The 23,004-nt window shown below is 45.4% G+C and overlaps 1 protein-coding gene across 1 annotated transcript in view; it reads right to left on the reverse strand.

The window, feature by feature from the left end:
* The window catches only part of Fam178b (family with sequence similarity 178, member B), a 91,270-nt gene that overhangs the window by 61,768 nt on the left and 6,498 nt on the right, over positions 1-23,004 (reverse strand). The window contains exons 5-7 of the mRNA XM_013019729.1: positions 16,516-16,668; positions 7,528-7,633; positions 3,941-4,025 (exon numbers count right to left, since the gene is read on the reverse strand). Coding sequence (XP_012875183.1) covers positions 3,941-4,025; positions 7,528-7,633; positions 16,516-16,668 — 344 coding nt within the window. The remainder of the gene's footprint in view (positions 1-3,940; positions 4,026-7,527; positions 7,634-16,515; positions 16,669-23,004) is intronic.

A 23,004-nucleotide genomic window follows, 5' to 3' on the forward strand; every position in this document is an offset into this window, starting at 1 on the left:
GTTTGAATTACAGACAAGGATGAAAAGCAGCTGTTATGGCAGCTATGCTCATAATGATAAAGAAAAAAATGGAGCTGTCCCTTAGTATGGAAAAGGGTGGTTTGTTCCAGGATCCTCTATAAAGGAGCAAGATCTGAGGACACACAAGTCCTCGTGGTATTTGTATATCATCTGTGCAACCTTCTTATGTTCTTTAATCATCTCTATATTACTTCTGATACCTAATACAATGCCAAGGTTATATAAATAGTTGTTATACTGTATTGTTTACAAAATCAGTCAAAAACGAAAACTTGAAATATCTGAAAGTAGGCTGGGAAACTGAATTTCATTGCTTCTGATCTGGAGGAGGAAGAATTCAAGAGATTGGAAATCCTTCAGAGGTAGCGAGGGTGTTTAGAGGACATCAACATCAGAAAACATGGCAGGGCTGTGAAGGTGGCTCAGTGGTAGAGCACTTGCCTTGCATGCATGAGGCCCTGGGTTCAATTCCTCAGCACCACAGAAAAAACTGCAAGTGGTACTATAGCTCAAGTGGTAGAGCTCTAGCTTTGAGCTGAAGAGCTGAGGGACAGCGCTCAGGCCCTGAGTTCAGGCCCCATGACTGACAAAAAAGAAAAGGAAATTAAGAAAGAAAAAGAAAGAAAGAAAGAAAGCCAGAAAGAGAGGAAGAAAGAGAGGAAGGAAGAAAATATGGCAAATATCCAGTGAAAGAGTATCCTGATAGCAATAATAAAGAAAAGTATGAAAAGCAATGACTCTTATGCTTCATTTTTTCCTTGCTGTCTTGAACTGTGTTGCCTCAGGAAAACAACAGTAATGCTTGGAGCTCTGGCAGCCATTCTACATGGCTGGGGGAAATAATGAAAAGAGCAGTCACAGAAGCCAGAGCCCTGTCACTGCAGATTTGTTATACACTCCATGGTACCACCTACCTCTGGGGCTTCTTGTTATATCAGATGATAAAGCATTCTTCATTGGAAATTTGCTACTTGTAGTCAAAATATATTCTAATGAAACATGTGTAGAAAATGGAAAATCTTGTGATGCCAAATTTGCATTTACCATACCAAAACTGGGGTAGATGGCCACTTTAGACAGATAGGAGCTATGTCCGAGCCTGCTTCCTCCCTGCAGGCAATTGGGTTTGCAACCCTTGTCCTGCATATTTTCCAGAGATGTCTCAACTGTTCCCCTCCCAGCTTCCTGAAGGCCAGCTCTACTCAGCCACTGTCTTTTTTTTTTTTTTTTCAGTACTGGGGTTTGAACTAGGGGCCTCATGCCTATGTTATTTACTTACTCAGCTGGTTCTTGATTACTTAAGCCATGCCTTTTAGCCTTTTGCTGGTTATTCTGGAGATAGAGTTTTGTGGACTTTCCTGTCGGGGCTGGCCTCAGACCAAAATCCTCTAGATCTCAGCCTCTGAGCAGTTAGGATCACAGGCCTAAGCCACCAGCACCCTGTTCTTCCTTTCCATCTCTAATGGTAGCTACTCTTGTCCTCCCTTCCCCTTGGGCACAGGCCTTCAGAGGATGGGACTGTGTCTCATTCATCCCAGTACCACCTTCTCCAGCCAACAGGGGCTTGGAGAAGGCAAGACTCAATACATCTGTGCTGAACCAGTGAGTGAACACTCCCTGAACAATGGCAATGTTCCAGAATATTCCATTCTCCAAGCTTACTAGGAGCTTTACATTGGTTATGTGTGGTGCTTTTCAATGTTGGAAAAGAATTCCTTATCTGATGGTCCCTCCATCCTGTACACCTGAGAATTTGTCTATCTGAGTTGCTCAGTCCCTCAGTTCCAGTCACTGCGGGAGCATTCCTATAATAGGTGACACTGATGCTGGTCCCATGCTCCAGGATCTTGACTCAGGGAATGGGCTAGCATAACACCAAGTGAGCTGAGACTATATAATCCCCCCTCCATGACAGTGAGTCATAAGGGAAGAACTGTCAGTTACCAAAAACTCCAGAGAAGAATGAGAGTTCACAAATTTCCCTTGTTCTACATCTGTGATCAATCAGGTGACTAAAAAACACACAAACACACGCACACACATATACACACATATCTTGGATACAGATGAAAGGCAGGACAAAGTTCTGCTGTCCCCAAAGACATGCTAAGAGCACCTGGGATGAGGGACAGCCCCAAGGAACACGGCTTGCTCTTGTATCTGTCCAGGATCTAATTTGCCCTTAGAAATGCATCCTGAGCCTTCGTGAAGCTCAGCTATGGAGCATGTGCTCAGCATGCGCAAGGCTGCTGCACCCAGACCACTTACTCATTCCTAGGTGTGTAGGGCAGCAGCAGCAGCAGCAAGTGTACTGTCATGAATACTGTCTTCCCAAGGTGAAGCTCCCTATATCCCTCCCCCAGACCCTGGCAGCCACCATTCCATGATTAATGTATGAATTTCACTATTTGAGGGAGCTTAGGCATGTGGAATCAGATTTGCTCTGACTTATTTCACTTAGCACAAAATTCACAGGGTTCATCCATGATGCAGCATGTGTCAGAAGCTCTTTCCTTTTGAGGGTTGAGTCATATTCCGTCATGTGTGCATATTGTATTTTGTTTATCCATTCATCTGTCAATGAATTGATTTCTACCTTTGGTGAATAATGCTGTTATGAACGTAAGTGTGTTCAGGTCTCTGCTGCAGTTCTTTTGGAGACCTGGCTCTGATTTTTCCCAAATCAGTGAGGATATTGATCTCAGGCATGAAATTCTCTAGGCCAGGCTCTATTCCACTGGGAAGAGGACAGACCCCAAGGGTGGACTCTTAGGTTTGTCCACTAGTTAGAGATGAGCTGACCAGGAGTCCTGTAGGGGGCTGTTTCATGGCCCCTGCTGACAGAGGGTGAATCAGGGGCAATGTGGCAAGAGGCCAAGAGCAGGGCGGGGGAGGCACATACCACTGTACGGAGGAGAAGCACTGACAAGAAGGCTTCTGTTCTCCAAAGGGCAGGCATGCTGCATAGGCAGCCCCAGGGGCCCAAAAGGGCAGTGTGGGCTTTAGGGGCAGAGGTTAGGAAAAGGAAGAGCATGTTGTAGGACTGTGCTGCTCAGAAGAGTTGGTGAGAGTGGCCCACAGGCCATCTAGAACTCTCTAATTTGATTGATGGCTCCCAATTCAGCCAGCCCCCGAGCAGAGCACAATACAGGAAGGCAGGGGACTGAAAGCTCATGGTTTGTGCCCACAATTATGGCCCTCAGAGCTACACTTGCATGCTTCTGCCCTAGGGTGGGAAGACCCTGTCTAGACAAAGGAAGGGCCTATCTACCCATGAGTCCCTCTCACCTCTGCTCTAAGCAACTTTCAAGTTGTCACATTATATTTTTTTATGTTGATCTGTTCATGCACTGAATAAGTTCAGCCACTAGGGAGAAATTAACTGCTCCTGTGGAACTCTGAGTTAAACACAACCATGTAAATGCCATGGTGAAGGTACAGACTCAAGGTTCACTCCAGACCAGACCAAAGTCAGAGATACTGATAATGTCCAATGGGCTAAGGACAGTTGTTGCTGGGGGTCAGCTTTGAGGCCCTTCCCCTTGGTGACTCCAACCCAAGGTACTACCTCATATGAGCTCTGAGGACCCTGGAGGCAAGCTATCCCCTCACACTCCTTGCCAGCCTCATTCTGAACTCACCTTCCCAGACTGCTTCTAGACTGCTTGGGGATCCCAAGAGTCTATGAGGTCAGCCTGAGTTGCCACGGTGACCTGGACCTGAGGCCAGATAGAGGTGCCAAGGAGCCTGTCAGCTCAGCTTTTTACTAACACTGGAGCCAGAGCCAAAGATGCATGGCCCGATGTCTCCACTCTGGGTGATGCCATGTCCTGCATACTAAGCTCTAGAGGGATTGAGAACCACGCTTGATATACAAGCTTAAGAGCTGGAATGCTCCACCCTGTACCTCAGGACCTACCTGACTGACAGAAGAGCCCATCCATACTGAGATCCCAAAGGAGACCAAAAGCTTTTGAAGAAGTTTCTGGAGGCCATGTTAGCAGCTAGAAAGAAAGAAAAAATATTAAATAAAGGTTCTTTCTATGGAATAATAGTAACAAACTTTATATGCATGCATGTATACAAATGAATGCATTTATGTGTATGTATTTATACATATATATATATATATATCATTTATATGTGTGTATACACACACACACACACACACACATATATAGCTATTAATTAAAAATGAATTCAACCGGGGCTGGGGGTTTAGCCCAGCGGAAGGGCGCCCGCCCGGCCCACGCAAGGCCCTGGGTTCAGTCCTCAGCCCTGGGAAAAAAAAAAAAAGACAAAAAAGCTAAAAATGAATTCAACCATGTGGTAGAAGGGTACTGTCATGATCATCGCTTTACAAAAGAGGAATGACAGGCAGCTCTGGGGTTGCACAGCAGGAAGCACTTGAGGATTCAAGCCTAGATAGTGAGCGTGACTTGAAGTCTGTTACCATTTCCTGTGGTCACAGCCATGCCCCTACCACCAGGCCAGGGGCCAGTATAGGGAAGGGAAAGGGCTTTCAGGCACTGACCAGTCAGCTGGATAACCAGTGTTGACCCCATTCATGATCCTCCCATCATTTCCAGGAAAATGCCTTAATTTACAGTCATCTGAAACCACTGGGCTACAAGGTCCTTGGTACCTGAGCAGATTCTTGGAAAACTAGAGGGGTGGTCACCAACCCACCTCAGTTACTTTTTTTGGGGGGGGGTCTGGTCGTGGGGCCTGAACTCTGGGCCTGGGCGCTGTCCCTCAGCTCTTCAGCTCAAGGCTAGCACTCTACCACTTGAGCCAGAGCGCCACTTCCGGCTTTTTTCTTATGTGGTGCTGAGGAATCGAACCCAGGGCCTCGAGCATGCAAGGCAAGTGCTCTACCACTGAGCCACCTTCCCAGCCCCCTCAGTTACTTTTTAAATGCTCCTTAGGGGTTGTACCCTGGAGGGGGTATAACAGGGAGATGAATAGTGGGATAGCACTTGCCCACAGTGCCAGCTCGGAATACTTGGACGAAGTCATGTCTCAGTAGCAGGGCTCCTGCCCATTGTTGGTCATGCTAAGCATTACCCACCTACTCCTGAGAATGCTGGGTAGGGGGGCAGGGACACACCTGCTTTGGGGGACTGAGCATTGTTGTGTCCCTCTCTAAGTCTGCCTTCAATAACTGGCTGATGCTGGGTTCCAAGAGTCTGGACTCCTTGCCTCAACTGGGATAACTCTAAAGTCACTGGTTCTAGTATACTTCTCCCTCCAACTGTGAGACTGCCTGGGTTGCAGTGAGTCACTGGCTGCTCGGCCTCTTACCTCTTCAGGCCCTTCCTTTTTCCTTTCCTTTCTCCTTCCTAAATGTGGTTTCTGAGAGCTCAGCCCAGTCAGTCTGCAAAGAAATCTTTGCCTCAGAGTCCATAACTCTGCCTCTTTCCTCTTTTCCTAACTTCTTGTCACTTTTTCAGAGTTTAATGTTTAAAAGTCTACCTCTTTTTGTCCAACATCCCTGGCAAGGCCCACGAGCAGGTGCATGCAAAGCATCAGTGACCAGCATCGAGGCCAGAGCCTGTCCATCCAGACCCCCCAGCATGTCCACCAAAGCACCCGGGGAACAGAGTCCCAGGGGAAGGAGGAGGCACAGGACCCAATCACCATCCATGAGAACTAGGATCTCCTTTCCAGTGGCACAGCCAAGTTATCAGGGTTAGTGAGACCTCACTGTCCCAGCCCATAGCACCCAGAATAGACCTCAGGTATATATGCAGCTCCAGCAGCCCTGTGGCCTGTATACTTAGCTGCCTTTCATTGGAGCAGTCCACCTGGCCTATTTTAAGTTAAGTACATTCTCCTTTTTTGGGGATTCAGGTTTAGGAATGACATCCTGGCCATGGAGCCTAAGAAGGAGACAGAAGTGGGGAACTGTCCAAGAATCCTGGTCCTTCTGCCTTCCTGGCTCCAACTCCTTCCAAGGCCTGGCTGCATCCTTGCCTTGAGCTCCTGTGAGCTACCCTGTGGCTTTGTGAGACCCCTCTCCCTGACTGGTGACTTTGAGAAGGCCCTTGGATTTCTGCTTCTCACTGGAGTGCACCTCCCAGAAAGCTTCTAAAATCAAGTGTGTCCCTCACTACTCTGGCTTCAGCAGAGGACTGAAGGAGCTTGTTTCTCCTTCCTGTAGTATAACCTGGAACCTCTGTGTTGACATCATTACTTGAGGACCATACCCAGGCCCTACCAAAGCCAGAGCTATAGGGGGACCCTCAGGACAAGGCAGCTTACAGAACTTATCACTTAACCTCCACATTGGACAACTGGCTCCAGCATACAGAGATGATACTGATTAAGTAGCAGGACCAGAGCTAGCATCTGGTTTGTCCAGCTTCAGGGCTAGGTCCCCAGCTCTTTTCCCCTGTGGGGATCTTTCCTCCCAGTCTGAAGGATGAAGGAAAAGAGACAAGGAGGACTCACCCATACCACTTAAGGTTGGGGTTTTGGAACCTTGTGGAGACAAGAGCCACCAGCAGGGCGGGTACTCCATGCCATGTCAGGGTCACACAAGGACCCTCTGTGGGCGATGTCTTAGAGGAGCTCTTTGTGCCTCCCAATGCCTGATTGTGTGTTTTGCCGTACACTGAGCAAGGAGCAGAGCGAAGCTGCCCTGACTAGGGTGGAGAATAAAGGCCCCAGTGTTCCCTGCTCCTTATCCACTGTCCTACCAACCCCAACCCTAGGCCTGGGTGGGGGGCAAGGGCAATAGGCACACACATGGGTCCCAAAAGCCTAGCGTCTTTCTCTGGGCCAGGGCAGAATGTTGTGGATGAGCCCAGAGGGAAGCAGAGAGTTTTGGAGGGCTCTTTCTGGAAGATGGCCAGACAGCAGAGGCTGAGGAGTTCTTTGAATAATCCACCCCACATGGTAGCTCTGATGTACATCTGGGCTCCAGGCCCCAACTGGCAGCACTGGGACCAGCTGGAACTTGTGACCTGCCCATCCCCAGACAGGGACAGCCCTGGGTGAGGGCCAAGGCTAGGCTGGCATGCTGGGCCATGCATTCAGACCCAGCATTGGCTCCTGGGCTGTCTGCTTAGCTTCTCACAGTCTCTCTCAGCACAAAGGTTTCCAGCCCTGGGAGAATGTGTGTTTCCTCCAAGGCAAAATGTTCCAGCAGCAGCCAGGAAGGAGGAAATTGGGGCAAAAGCAGCAGCTGCTCTAGGCTTTTCCAGCCCACCTACAACCACACTCATCCTACAGCACTCTCAACTCTGAATTGATGAGTTCCCAGTTGGCCACTACCAGCTGTGTCACAGAGACCACTGCGACTCAGGGAGACATAGAGACCAAACAGGCAGGACTGTGTCTTCCTGACTTTGATGTTCCTAACATTAGAGTAAACATTGATGGTCATCAGCCTTCTCTTCTTCCCCTCCTCTGGGCTTGAGTCAAGCCTCTCAGCTTGCTGACTTGCCTGGACTATTAGGCTGCACGGCTCCCGCCACCTAGTGGCAGGTCTGTGGTTCTCACCTGGAACAGCCACTGGAGCAGAGGCACTGAGCAGTCAGAGGCGTGCAGGTAGAGGTTGTTCAGGAGGCCATTGTGAAGGAAGCAGAGCTGCTGGTCTGATGGGGAGCTGTGGGACGGAGAGGCCAGGTTAGGGCAGGGTCTATACTGGAAGCACTACAGCCTTGTGCAGTGGGACTCGGTACAACTGTCTCAGTGATACCTCAGGAGATTGTCCCATTTCAGCATTATTAGGACGCTGTGAAATAGAAGAGAACAAGATGGGCATATGTAGTTTTAGAATCCTCAACATGAACTACCATCAGAAGGAAAAATACCTCAAGACATCATCAGAATTGTCTGCTTTTCCTAGTGCTTTCTGTGAACATACCTCAGGGTGTTTTGTATTTTTTGTTTTCGGTACCAGTCCTGGACTTGAACTTTGGGCTGTCCCTGAGCTTTTGTGCTCTACCACTTGAGCCACAGTTCCACTTCTAGCTTTTTGGTTGTTAAATGATGATAAGGGTCTCAAAGACTTTCCTGCCTGGGCTGGCTTTGAATTGTGATCCTCAGATCAGCAGCCTCCAGAGTGGCTAGGATTACAGGAAAGAGCCACCAGTGCCCAGATCCTCATGATAGCTTTTTTGTTGTTGTTGTTGTTGTTGGTCATGGGGCTTGAACTCTGGGCCTAAACTAAACACTGCTCCTCAGCTCTTCAGCTCAAGGCTAGTGCTCTACCACTTGAGCCACTACGTCACTTCCTGTTTTCTGAGTGATTTGTTGGAATTAAGAGTCTCATGGACTTTCCTGCCTGGGCTGGCTTTTGAACCACAATCCTCAGATCTCAGCCTCCTGAGTAGCTAGGATTACAGGTGTGAGCCACCAGCGCCTGGCTCCTTGTGATGTTTCAAATACATGACTGAGCACATTGTTGCTCTTATCATTTGACAAAGGGAGAAACAAAGGCATCTAGCAGGATCCTGGCCATGTAAAGGGAGATTCCTGGAACCAGGCATCCCAGTTTGGGGCTCTGGGCTACAAGGGGTGGACAGGATTACCACAGGTGCCAACATCTTGGATTATGGTTACACAGTGTTTCCGCTCTAACTTGTGTTTTTCTGACACAAAGGGGACACCTGAGAGGATGGAAAATAACAGAAAGGGGCCCAGAGATTCTGGGAAGGAAATACCAATCAACGTTCCATGCAGAAACCACATGAGAGTACCTGTAGTGAGGAGGGATGGTGATCAGGCTGGCCATGTGGCTATAATCATAACCTTCATGTGTGTGTGGGGGGGGCGGGGAGATAGATCTCATCAGGCTGCACTCCCTAATGGGAGCTCTCAGAAGCAGACAGCTGGTATGAGAGACCACCTCTTTGACCTATATAAGCCCAGGTCTGCATAAAACAAGGAGTTCTCGGAAGTGGCGCTGTAGCTCAAGTGGTAGAGCGCTTGCCTTGAGCTGAAGAGCTGAAGGACAGCGCTCAGGCCGAGTTCAAGCCCCATGGCCGACAAAACAAAACAAAACAAAAACCCAAGGAGTTCTGGCCAAGCAATGGTGGCTCAGGGACAACACTCAAGCCCTTAGTTCAAGCCCCAGGACTGGAATAAGCAAAAGCAAAAACAAAAACAAGGAGTTCCGTACTCTGTACAGATGGAGAGCCCCCTCATGGAAGGTAGTTTGGAGGTTAGTTTAGACAACTTCAGAGAGACCAGGTTTGGGATGGATCTCCTACTCTCTGTGCATTTTGTTTCTTTTGTCTAGGGATGGTCCTGAAGAAGGCCAATGTGGGTGCCAGGAAATTAAAAAGTGATACTGTATTTGTTCTTTGTTTTAGTGGCCAAACTCATGCAAAGAACACACAGATAACACTTAGAGTAATGACTCCAGAAAGAAAAATCTTTGGCCACTTCACTCTCCTCTTCCTTCTTTTGAAAAGCGGACATTATACTTTAATCTGCCAGGAACAAAATGCTCTAAAACCAAGATTCTCCTCTGAGCCAAACTGCTGTCTTTTTGAGTATGTACAGGCAATTTACAAATTATGTATCTTTTTCTAAGTCATTTAAATTCAGAGGAGAAAGAGGCTTTGTTCCTAAGGTGGTGAAGTTTATGGCTCTGACACAGATCTTCTTGTGTGCAACAGACACATGTATACACAGGGCTGCTGCCATACCCGTTCTAACCCACATGTCTGCTCATATTTATGTGCTCATGGATTGAACCCAAAATACACAGTACAGGTGTATACACTGCACCCTAAATGCGGATGATACCCCAACAAACACCAGTGTGGGAGGCACTTGCACACTGCAGGACTCTGCCTGAGGCCATGTGTTGAGGAGGCCGGCACCTCAGGGACTCAGAAGGGGCTCTAGTTCTGGCATTCTTCCTGAAGGGAGGAGGAGGGACTGCCAGTTTCTCAGTGGGGGAATCGACTATACAAGCCCCTGCTGGCTCACAACAACACATATCCAACTGTGGCTCATAAGGAGAGATCCCTACAGTTGCAATGTCTTCCTTTCGCTATCCTGGCCTTGCAGTGCAGTTTCTGCCAGAGGAATGACAGACCTACCTTTGAGTTCATTGATGTTGATTTAATTTGTAAGATGAGGAACAAGAAAGCCGAGAGGGCATCTTCCTGCTTTGCTTTGGAGTAGGTGACTTTCAAGGAATTACGGATCGAGAGCTAAGTGAGATGCAAAGATGAGCTGCAAGATGGCACATGAGCCAAGTGTGTACACTCACTGTATGAGGCATGCTGCTGCTCACGGCACAGGTAACCTGAAGCCTGGCTATGTACAGACACTGCCCTGCCTTTGGGTAGGAAGAAGAGGCTTTACATCAGCACCCCAGCACCCAAGCAGGAAAGTATGGAGGAAAAGGAAAGATGATAGGAGGTGTGCATGGTGAAAGCACAAAAACTGGTAGAATTGGGGCTGGGAAGGTGGCTCCGTGGTAGAGCGCTTGCCTTGCATGCATGAGGCCCTGGGTTCGATTCCTCAGCTCCACATCAGTAGAAAAAGCCAGAAATGGTGCTGTGGCTCGAGTGGTAGAGCACTAACTAGCCTTGAGCTGAAGAGCTGAGGGATAGTGCCCAGGCCCAGAGTTCAGGCCCCACAACTGACTAGATAGATAGATAGATAGATAGATAGATAGATAGATAGATAGATAGATAGATAGATAGATAGAATTAGCCGTTGTCAAATTTAAGAACTCTTGTGTTACATTTCCACATCAAGAACAATGGTGTGAGGTCAAGGGGTAACTTTGCCAATGCTGAGGACAAAAGTTATCCTGAGAATGTCAGACGATTCTTATGGAGAAGGGAAGGGTCAGCAGATGCTATACAGGCCAGCTGCTGGCTCCAGAGTCCCCTCCCTGGAAAGTCCCTAAGGAGGCCCTTAGTTGTTACTGGGCACAGCCACAGTCCCAGCACTGCTAATCCCCAGCCATGAGAGCCGTGACAGAGGGCAAATGACTGCTTTCACCCTCACCACTGGGATGGAAGGAAGGATAGGGAGGAAATCTATGGAACAAGTAGACACTAGGTGGAACTGGCTTGGGTCAGTGTGTAGGGCTTCTGGAACAGAGCACCATCCTTGGAATTTCTGGTCCTAATAATGTCTAAGGGTAAATTCTTTAAGCTTCTACCTCTTTGTCCATTTTTGTGGGCAGCCGTCCCAGCAGCAAAGTCTCTAAATGCCTTGCGAATCCCAAGTGACAGCAGAAGGATAAACACCAAGGACAGTTATTTATATAGCATTGGCTTCTGGGTCCTGGCCAAGTTCTCAAATGAAAGTTTCAATAAAATGCCTGAACTGAACAGAACGAATAATGGTTGAAGCTTCTGCCAATGCTATCCTGCCAGAAGCCCAGGAATCCCAGCAATTGCCCAGCTTGTCACTTTCTCTTTATCTGGGGGCACCTACAGCCAGCTGAACAGGTAGGCCTTGCCCACATCCCAAACTGGTGGGCTTCTTTCATGTGGCTTCAACTCTGGCATCTTCCTCCTAGAGAGGTACACACAGCCTAACAAGAGCTGGATCTGTAGAGCCTCAGTGAAATTCAGGACACAAGCACCATTTAGGCAGATGAAGCTCAGGATCACCCACCTCCTACTTCTTTCTTCCAGCTTAAGTATGTGCAGAGAAATGTTCCAAGGGACGTGTGTAGACCCTGACACCTCAGTGGTCACCTACAAGGCCCTATAAACAAAGTGATGCATTCCTTCTCTTGGAGCCTGCTTCTGCCTGAGCTGCATGAGGGCTCCAGTCCTTACTGACTCACTTCCAATCCTGCTTACTCTGGAGAATCAGATTTCCTTCTGAACTGCTGTCAAGGGAGGAGAAAAAAAGTTTAGCCCCTGGAATTTTCTAGAACCAGCCTCTGTCATTAAGGCATATAACTTTGAGCCTAGAAAAATAACCTGAGGTTACACAGGCAGCCTAGTGAGGTACTACAGAGGGTTATCTAGTCCAGCTCCAATTGCATAGCCAGAACCTAAGAGGAACCTTCCTGTGTATCATCCTATGAACCTATGTAAGGCCAAGGGAGAAGGCCCCTTGAACTCCATCTATACTCGCTTGGCTGTTGGAGATGGACAGCTTGCTTGATCTGTGCTGACATTTCCCACTTCATTCAGTGGAAAGAAGGGTAAGACGTGAATCCCAAGAGGTGATTAAAAAAAATACAAACCCAGTATCCACATTCTCTTCCTCTAATGATGATAATGATATATGGTCGCTGTGGAAAGTTTGCAAAATGCAAAGGAGCGTAACCAGGGAGATAGAAATGACTTGTAAGCACATAAAGCATTGACTTTTTTTTTTTTTTTTTTGGTGGTGCTGTCCTTGAGCTCTTCAGCCCAAAGCTAGTGCTCTAACACTTGAGCCACAGCACTACTTCCAAGCATTGACTTTTTGTATGGCAAGACCCAGTGTCTTCTTCCAAGGCTCTGTTTTTGGCCAAATGCAGCAGGAATAGCTAGATTGACCCCACACTTGTGTCTAGACTTGAAGTCTTTGACATAAACAGGAAATGGAAGATGACTCAACGGTAAATGATAACTTCCCAGAGGTGGCCTTTACCCACTGCCCAGCTGGAACCTCCTGACATGTCTCAGTGCTGTTACAGAGTGGCCATTCCTCTAGGAAGCTGTGTACAGATTCCCCAAGCCTCAAGAGTTGACTGGCAACAGCATGTCTACTGTGCTCATTAGCATATCTGAGGGAGGAGGGAGTGAATTCCTCCCCCAGGGAAGCTAGGCAGCCACCTGGCCCTGTTTGGCAGAGCTGCTCTGATCCCAGGTCATGGCTCCATGAGCAATTTCATCTATCAAATACTTCCTGCCAGTCAGCCAGTGCATGGTAGAAAACCTGCTGCTGGCACCAACCCTAAGGCTGAGGCAGCACAGGAACATGTCCTTCTTTTCTCCTTAGTGCCCTGATTCCTACCCAGCCCATTCTTTGTTCCTTCCCTTTCTCAGTTTTACTTTTTTTCCCCTTCCTGCTTTTATTTCATTTTCATCAAGTTCTTATTAAATTTCCTTTCAATATAGTAAGGTGAACCTTTGCCACTGTTTATATATTCACACTCGATAATTTTACACTGAAGCTTGGGACAGTGTCTAGACCTTCAGACAAGTATTTATGTATTGTTTATCACAGAGAAGATTTGGAAGTAATGTGCATGCCCAAAAAAGCCTAGTAAAATGGAAGAAAAATTTTTATGTTCAGGCATCAGTGCAATGCAGTATTATTTCACTGATAGTTGTCTAATTGCAATGCTTGGATCTTGTTCAGATTCCAGTGGGAAGGACCCACAAAACACATTTATAAGACGTTTAACAAATCTGACAATGACTGAAATGAATAACAAACGACTATTTTTAGCTGTAATAATAGTATTGAACTAATCTAAAACCAGAGTGCTCCATTTTAGAGACAGATTTAACATTTAATAATTATTAAGCAAAATATTTATAGATTAAATTATGTGTGTCTACTTTTAAGTAATCCTGGGAGGATGATATTGCTCAACAGCAATGAAGAGAAATAAGACTGGCTTTGAGGGGCTGGGAAGGTGGCTCAGTGGTAGAGCACTTGCCTTGCATGCTTGAGGCCCTCGGTTTGATTCCTCAGCACCACATAAGCAAAAAGAAAAAAGCCGGAAGTGGCGCTGTGACTCAAATGGTAGAGTGCTAGCCTTGAGCTGAATTGCTGAGGGACAGCGCACAGGCCCAGAGTTCAGGCCTCATAACTGGACCCTCCCCCCCCCCACACACAAAAAAAGACTGGCTTTGAGTTGATTCCTGCTAAAATTGAGAGATGGATAATAGCGGTAAGTTATACTGTTCACTTAATTTTTACACATGCTTGCAACTTTCCATAATCTAATAAAGGAAACATTAAAATGTTAAGGGTAATGGGTACCAGGTATCAGTGGCTCACACCTGTAATCTTACTTACTCAAGAAGCTGGGATTTGAGAGTCATGGTTCAAAGCTAGGAAAGTCTATGAGATTCTTATCTCCAATTAAACACCAAAAAGCCAGAAGTAGAGCTGTGGTTCAACTGGTAAGAGCTTGCCTTGAGCAAAAAAAGCTCAGGGATAGTACCTAGGCCCTAAGTTCAAGCCCTAGAACCAGCACAAAAAAAAAAAAAGAAGAGAAGAGGAAAACAAAAACTAATATTATAGTGTGCATATAGTTTGAGTTTGTCCCCCAAGAGCTTGTGTTTGAAAACTTGGTCCCCAGTATGAAAATGTTGGGAGAGTAATGCAAAGTGTAACTCAATTAATTTAATGAAAATTGTAATAAATTTAATATATAGTAAAATAATATAGCAATAAATTTAATTAATGTACTTTTATGTTAAGAGTAATGTTAAAAGATGGGCCTTTGGTGCTGGGAAGGTGGCTCAGTGGTAGAGTGCTTGCCTTGCATGCATGAAGCCCTGGGTTCGATTCCTTAGCACCATAGAAGCAGAAAAAGCCAGAAATGGTGGTGTGGCTTGAGTGGTAGAGCACTAGCCTTGAGCTGAAGAGCTGAGGGACAGTGTCCAGGCTCAAAGTTCAAGCCCCATGACTGACCAAAAAAAAAAAAAAAAGTGGGACTTGCCAGGCATTATAGCCCATGCCTGTAATCCCAACGCTTGGGAGACTTAGGAAAAGGACCAAGAGTTGATGTTAGCCTAAGCTACATGGTGAGACCCTGTCTTAAAAACAAAAGCTGCAGATGTAATTCAGTGGTACATTGTTTACCTAGCATGTGCAAAGCCCTCGGTTTGACCCCCAGTACTATAAAACAAACAAGAAAAGAGGTGGACACAAATCATTTAGGTGGGCCTACATCATTAGAGAACTGCTTTTTGGTTTCTTGCCTGCTCTCATCATTGTGGTGGCATCCACCAGGAGGTGATACAGATATGGGGGATCTTTCCACTGTGCTGTTAAGGTTTTCAGCCTCCACTGGCAGCTAAACAAATCTCTTTTCCTTATAAATACCAAGCCTCAGGTTGTATAGTAATGAAAAATACACTAATACACATAGAAAAACCTTGGCTAGCTGGAAAACAGAACATGATTCCTGTGTTCATGTCCTAATGTGTCCTAAGTGTTCACAAATGCTGGTCAACCTGCATGTGTCTTATTGGGTGGGCAGTGGTAGTCCTTTTTCAACATCCTCAGCCTCCAGAGCAGGTACCACTCTGTGAACTCCCAGTAGAAACTACTGCACAGAATCCTGCAGGTGTCTCTTTCTCTTATTCTTGGATCTACTGGCTTGCAAGCACAAGTGTTAGAGAGTATTGTGGTAAGGCATTCTCTTAAAAAGTGATCTAGTAGTGATGATGAGATCATTATCATGAATTTACTCCCTCACAGAGGAGAATCAGGCAAATGTCCTAATGTTACTGAGTGTGCTTTTGGCTGGGGACAAACTTCACACAAACTGAAGATGTGCCATGACTCTAACAAATATAGTGGACCCTCATCCAAGGGGGATACAACCTAAGTCTTCCAATGGACTTCTGAAATGGTGGGCAGTACTGATAATCTAATACAACGTAACTAAGCACTTATTGCAAACTGTGGCTGAAATGTTTGCAGGTACCAACAGCAAAATTAGCATGAATATGTCCTCCTCCTTCACAATGACACAGATTTGATTTTTACCTTTGATCTCAGTGACTCAAGCATATACTTTTTCTTTTCTTATTAAGCTAAACACTTTCACCTTTTCTCTTAAAGGAAACTCTTTATGCCTTCTCTTTGGCATGTCTTGGTTCTCAAAATTATTGTACTTGATCTCTGTAGTCATTAGTAAAATAAGGGTTACTTAGACATAAGCACTGTAATAGTGCAAGTTGATCAGACAACTGAGATAGCCAAGTGACCAATGGGTGGGCAAGAGATGCAGTGTGTATATGTTAAGGAGATGGCTCCCATCCCAGCCTGGGTGGAGTAAAATGGCACAAGATTTTATTACATTACTCTAAATAGTACACAACTTAAAACTTATGAGTTATTTCTAGATTTTTCTATTTAATACTTCCAGATCAACTGACTATAGGTAACTGAAAACCACAGAAAGTAAAACTGTGGATAAGAGGTGCTACTACTATAGATGGAAGCAGCCATCACAGGCTCTCATGGCCCAGAGATTTCACCTAGTGCAGAAAGAAAAATGCTTAGGCCATAGATAATGAGTCTGACTCAGGGTATATGGAGAAACTGGGGCATGGAGAAGGAAAAAGCTACATGAAAATGTAAATGCACGACCTAATATTTTCTATAAGTAGAATTTAAAAAAGTTTGTACATCTAAATTAGTAATTACATAAGCATACACATATGACTATGTCACTTATATCCTTAAAAGGTGCTATGTTCACATTGGATGGAACACCATTTTGGATTTCTCCATTTGGGGAAGTCCTTTTTCTTGGAATCTAGGAGGAAGGGAACCTGGCCAGGCTATACTGTTACCCTGTCCTCCTCTCTTGCTTACCTGAGGAACAGCTCTTCCAGGTGGCTGTGTGGCTTTAGGTGTAAGGAGTCCAAGGTGCAGGGCAGGGGATGACGCCTGGGTAGAAACACAGTCTCACCTGGATGTACTGGGGGGATGACCTTCAGGGACACAGAGAACTTCTCCACCAGTATTCTGGCAAGACAAGGGGCAGAGCAGTAGGGGTTAGAAGCACATCTAGGTTTGGAGCACAGCATGAGGCCTGGGAAGGTCAGGTGGGCCTAGGTGTACCTTGTCTGTCCCCTGAAGACCAGGGGATACAGTGCCACCTGCTGATGGAGGAAGAGCCCAGCAGCAGAGAGGAGAGTCCTTACTCCCCCAAAATGCCAGAATCCCTCTCAGGACACCCCTTTCAGGGCCAGGAGATGGCATATTAGCACAGCTCCACCCTGTTGGTTCTGCTCAGGTCAAACTTTCACTGCATGTTTTCAATGGCAGTTGCTAAACAATGAGTCAGCTATGGGTCACTCAGGAAAAGTATTAACAAATCACCACACTAACCTCTGGCTAAAATTGACTTGCTGACACAGAAGTCTTGACAGTGCTAGGAGGGACAGAGGGGAGAAGGGTTGGGTGCAGTGAGGACCAGGGAAGATTTCCTGAATGAGTTGAGGAAGCGCTGTGGTAGAAGCACACGATGGCAGGAGGGGCCCCGTGCCAGCTGAAGAAGTCAGTAGTCCTTGAGCTCCAGAGCACTTGAGGACTATCCAGAGAACCTAATAAATGTAACTCAAAGCACACCATGCCCAGGAGTCTGTTTTGGCAGATCCAAACTGGGCACATGGACAGGGAAACAAGAGAATGCTTTCCAATTATATCATGACTCAATGAAATGGGAATAAGGAAAGGAATACAGTTATGATGAATCCTAAGCCAGGCACCAGCTATTCAGGAGGCTAAGATGAATGATTATCATATAAAGCCAGTCCAGGAAGACAAATCCAAGAGACTCTTATCTCCAATTAATCAGCGAAAAGCTGGACTGGAAGTGCAGTTCAAGTGGTATGGCAAGTACTGGCATACACATATACATGTGTGTGCACATACACCAATATGAATGCTAAGAAGGAGCTAAATCTCCACACAATGGACTAGCATGGACAGTAGGATATGAGTGGAAACAGCAAGATGAAAGTGTGTGTGTGAGTGTGTATATGTGTGTGTGTGTGTGCACGCGCGTGTGTGTACAGTTCTTCCCCCTGCCCTTTTCTATAGGTGATATATTCCAAGACCTTCAGTGAATGCTTGAAATTGAAGGTGAAGGAAGTATTGAACCTTATAATATAATACCTCTTCTACAACTTGGCACTTAACTAATCACATATTGGCTCTTATTTATGCAGTTTGAGGAGTGACTGTAAAACTAGCACATATTACTTTTTCCTTCTTCACAGTTTCACAGATAGAAGATCTGTTCTTCCATAGATCTTGGCAGACACAGTTTACTTTTTTTCTTTCCTTAAATCAAGAATATTTAGCCAGGAACTGATGGCTCACACCTATATTCCTATCTACTCAGGAGGCTGAGATCAGAGGATCATGGTTCAAAACAGCCTGGCAGAAAAGTCCATGAGACTCATCTTCAGCCAGAATCCAGAGGTGGAGGTATGGCTTGAGTGGTAGAGCTCCAGCCTTGAGTAAAAAAGCAATCAAGAATGCAAGAATCCCTGAGTTCAAGCCCCCATAGCACTCCCCCTCCACACACAAAAAAGGAACTTCCACCCTTTAATATAAAGGAAACACTGAAGCATATCTGAAATTCATTATCACTATTCTGTACCTTAAGATCATTGGGTTCAGGATTACCTGAACCCAAGAACTGATTATTAAAGCCTATCTGTTAATTCAGACAACTACTTAGTTACTAACAGGTGAGTAGTGTATACTATGCACAAAAGGATACCCCAGGCGAGGTGAAGCAACACTGTAAGATTTCATCATACTACAGTACTCAGAATAGTATATAATTTGAAGTTTGTTTTTAATTTCCCAATAAGTATTTTCAGACAGTACTTGATTATGGGTAGCTGAAACAGAAAGTGAAATCATAGGTGGAGAGGGACTACTTTAACCATTTTTCCTCACCCAACATAAAACACAGTCTCTCTCTATCTCTGTCTCTGTCTCTGTCTCTGTCTCTGCCTCTGTCTCTGTCTCTGTTTCTGTTTCTGTCTGTCTCTGCCTCTCTCTTCTCTTTCTCTCTCTCTCTCTCTCTCACACACACACGTGATGTACTCAATTATGTACTAGGATCATTCTATGGAGTAGAAATATCAAGAGAGAAGAATAGACACATTCTGTTTGTTCCATATGACAATCTTCTGCTTGTTTGTTTGATGGTTTGGTTACAATAATGAAAGCAAATACCTCTTCTCTTTCTTTCACTAAAGGATCACCCAACCCAGGTTCCCAGTCTGACCCACTGTCTGAAATATGAGCAGCTGGCACTGGAGGTGCAATAGCATAGCTGGTGGCCCCCTGGCTGCCCAACCATAGGAATCCATCTTACTTTCTGACAAATGACACAAAGTAAGACACTACCTGCGTCACAGGACTCTCCTGAGAATAAAATGGCTCAACAAATGGAAATAATGATAGAAAAACAGGAAAACTGATTCTGTAGACTTTTCAGAAATAGTCTTAGCAAACCACCATACAGATGGTAAAATATTTTGTTTTGTTCATGTGTTTGCCATTAGAGCTTTGTATATATTATAGCTCTTTTTGTTACTTTTACAGAAGATAAAAATGTTCAAATTATCCAAAGTCTGGAAGAACTAGGCTCATCTGTAACGGGGGGGGGTCATAGTTCTGTCCCCCAAACCATCATTCAAAGGGACTTTTGTGAGGTTAACTATAATGTATGTGCATTTTTAGGAGTTCTGAGACACTTTCACATGTCTAATTGAGGATTTCCTGTACAGCCTAGAGCTGAGAATAAAGGATGATGTTGTGGTTTAAATATCCATCTCTCCCTGCCCCCTCTGGTCACTGCCTCAGCATACACAGAAGGTCTTGAAACTTAAGAAAGAGAGAATTTAAGATGTCATTTCCTCAAGATACAAGCCAGTTCTTAGGGCATAGACAGACACTTTGCTCAGGATGATCAGAGCCCCTTTTGTCACAGACAGTTGTGACAACCATATGACATCTTGTCTGGCAGAAGGTGCCTAGCCCCCTCCTCAGTCCCATCCCTTCCAGACTCATATTGCTCCCCTGGCCCCCACCATGACCCTATTCAGACATGAAATAGGTTTGTTGGCTTCATACATCAGAGTCTTTTTTTTTTTAAAAACAACACAAGGTTAAACAATTCCATCAAAATGATCCCACATCAAAACAACCACCTCAAAGTGGCTGTTGTCAAAGAAGCTTTCTCTATGCACTACTGGAGAATATCATGTGCCCAGAAAATGAACCAGAGATTTCAAAGCCAGGAACACCTTCCACCGTAAGCCAGTTGAAAAAATAGCACTGATTTCAGAATCCTGGGATTTGTTCAATAGAAAGGTCAAGAGTGTAAGAATTATTCTTGCTATAGAAATTTTACAAAGGTTTTATTCCAAGGCTATGTATTCAGTGAGTGGAGACCCCTGAAGCCAAGTCCACAGGTCTCAGCTCAGAGAAGACCGCTCTCCTTCCATGTACCACCACCAAGACAGTTCTCAACACACTGGAGAAATTCAGTCTCCCATGATCCACCATATCCATCCACATGTCTCCTGAGACATCAGACCAGCTTCTACACTCCGGGGGATTTGGGTGCAACTTCACAGTAAGCCTTCTCTTGGTTCCTGGGCAGTATGTAAGGAGCTTTCATTCCCTCTCTGGGATGGCTGTTCCAATCCAGTTTCCTAGAATCATGGAAAAACTGAGAGAAAACTTGAAGGACCCTCAGTTCCTTCAGTTGCTTGTTTTCATTAGTAATTGCAAATATCAGGGAGCTAAGTAGCACATTCCCACTAGCTTTTCTGTAGATATAACTACTGATTGTGGTCATGATAGTAATAGTCACTTAAGTTGTTCAGGAACTTAAAGAGACTGCTCTTATCTACTCAACTCAGTTGAAGTCACTGTTTAGTAGGACCTGAACTGCTAGCCAATGAGCAGTCTTAACACCAGAAGGTCAAAACTCCACTCCCAGAACACTAATGGTGACATTTTGTGAACATGTATCTTATGAAGAGCTATGACGTCAACTACTCATGTGCAGACCACTGATTAGTTCTTTTTGTATGCCTCCAATCATCTTGCTTTTGTTGTTCTGTTTTTTTTAATTTAAATTTTATTGTAAATGTAATATACAGAGGGGTTACAGTTACATAAGTCAGGTAATGGGTATATTTCTTTTTGAACAGTGTCACCCCCTCCCTCATTTACTCCCAGTTTTTCTCCAGCCCCTGCCCCCAATTAGTATAGTTCATGTCCAACACAGTTATCTAGTGAGTATAACTGTTGAATTGGTTTACCCTTTGTCCTACTATTGTTTTGTTTTCAAACCTCTTAAATACTCCTATACCTTCTTCTTGTGGGATTTTGTTGTTGCTTGTTTGGTTGGTTACTTGTAGTTTACTAGAGATAACAGTCTGCCTGGGCTGGCTTGAAATTGCCATCCTGAGTAGCTAGGATTAGAGGCATGAGCCAGCTATGCCCGGCTAGGAGGGATGTGGTTTTAAGAAGCTCCATGCCACTTCCCATATCTCACTCTCTGCATCTCTTCATCCACATCCTTTTCATATTTTTAATTTACTTTTTTGTAGCAGTACTGGGTCTTGAACTTGCTCGGCTGGTGCTCTCTCACTTGAGCTGTACCTACAGGCCCTGTTTTCATTGATTATTTTTGAAGTAGACCTTGCTTTATGTCCCAGCCAGCCTGGGCTGCAATTCTACTTGTGCTTCTTTGTGTCACTGGGGGTGACAGGCACGTGCCACTACACCAAGCCATTGAGTGAGATAGTCTTAAGAACTTCTTTTTGCTTGGTCTATCCTCACTCTACGATTCCTCAATCTCTGGCACTAAGCAACAAGGATATCAGGCTTGGGCCACCACACCAGGTTCTCTTATCTTTCATAATAAACAGATAAATATATTTCCCTTAGTTCTGTGAGATGCTTTAGCAAGTTAATCAAACCTGAGTAGATGATTGTGTGAATCTCTACTTATAGCTGGCCAGTCAAAAAGACAATTATTGAAGGATAGGTAAAACAAGCTGTGGTTGTAACTTGCATCTGACATGTGGTGGAATCTGATGATATCTCCAGGTAGTATCAAAACTGAATTGGATTACAGGAGCCTGGCTAGTGTCTGCAATAGAATTGCTTGCTTGCTGGTAGGGAGAAGGCATATCATCTTCTAGGTTATAAAAATCTCTTGTGTGATTGTGGAGTGAAAGCAGAGGAAAAATAATAATTTTATTTTTTAAATCAGTATGCTCTGACCATGACTCCCTTCTGTCACCCCCAATTCAGCAGCCAGAGGATGCTATTAAATGTATTGCTCACTCCGAGGAAAAGCTCTCAAGAGACCTGGGCACCTACCCTTAGCCTCCCTGACCAACTGTCTTCTCACTTGCCATTCTTCAGTGCTCCTCAACATACTAGGCACTCCCCAGAACTGTCTCTTACTTCCTTTGGGATCTGTTTAAAAGTCACTGTCTCACTGAGGCCTTTTCCTGAGCCCTCATCCACAGCCTGATACCTCTCCCAGCATTCCTTACACCTCTTCCAAATTTTATCCTTTCTCCCTAAGCACTTGTCACATAACTGTATTTATCTTGTTTATTATTTATCTTCCCTGATCTGAAAGCATCGTCCTGAGGGTACACAGCCTGGCAAAACTGACCCTCATTGTACTTCTGATGGATAGATGGTTGAACAGATAAAAAAAATGAATGGATGGTGCTTTATAAAAAGATTGAATGCGGGGGTTGGTGGCCTGTAATCCTAGCTACTCAGGAGGCTGAGATCTGAGGATCATAGTTCAAAGCCAGCCTGGGCAGGAAAGGCCATGAGACTCTTATCTCCAATAAACCACTCAGAAAACTGGAAGTGGTGCTGTGGCTCAAGTGGTAGAGCGCTAGCCTTGAGCTGAAGAGCTGAGGGACAGCGCCCAGGCCCAGAGTGCAAGCCCCATGATGGACTAAAAAGAAAAAAAGATTGGATGTCTGAGTCCCTCCAAAATTCAATGTTGAATTCTAATCCCCAAGGTAATAGTGGCCTCAGGAGGTGATTAGTGAAGGGCTGACTCCTGCCTAGTCAAGCAAAGCACCAGGTATACCCTCACCTGCTTGCCTGCAGCCAAAAGTCCCTATCACCCCAGGCAGAACATTCTACTCTGGGCTTGGCCAAGGACATTGCCCTTGGCCTCCAAGAGACCGTAGTCCATTTTTTATTTTCTGCTTCCTTGTTCAGACCTATATAAGCCCACCCCAAAATCCAGTCCCAGGCACAACGTCCAAATCCACAGGAAAG

Source organism: Dipodomys ordii, unplaced genomic scaffold (genome assembly GCF_000151885.1).
Source record: "Dipodomys ordii isolate 6190 unplaced genomic scaffold, Dord_2.0 Scaffold47, whole genome shotgun sequence".
Classification (NCBI taxonomy): Eukaryota; Metazoa; Chordata; class Mammalia; order Rodentia; family Heteromyidae; genus Dipodomys; species Dipodomys ordii.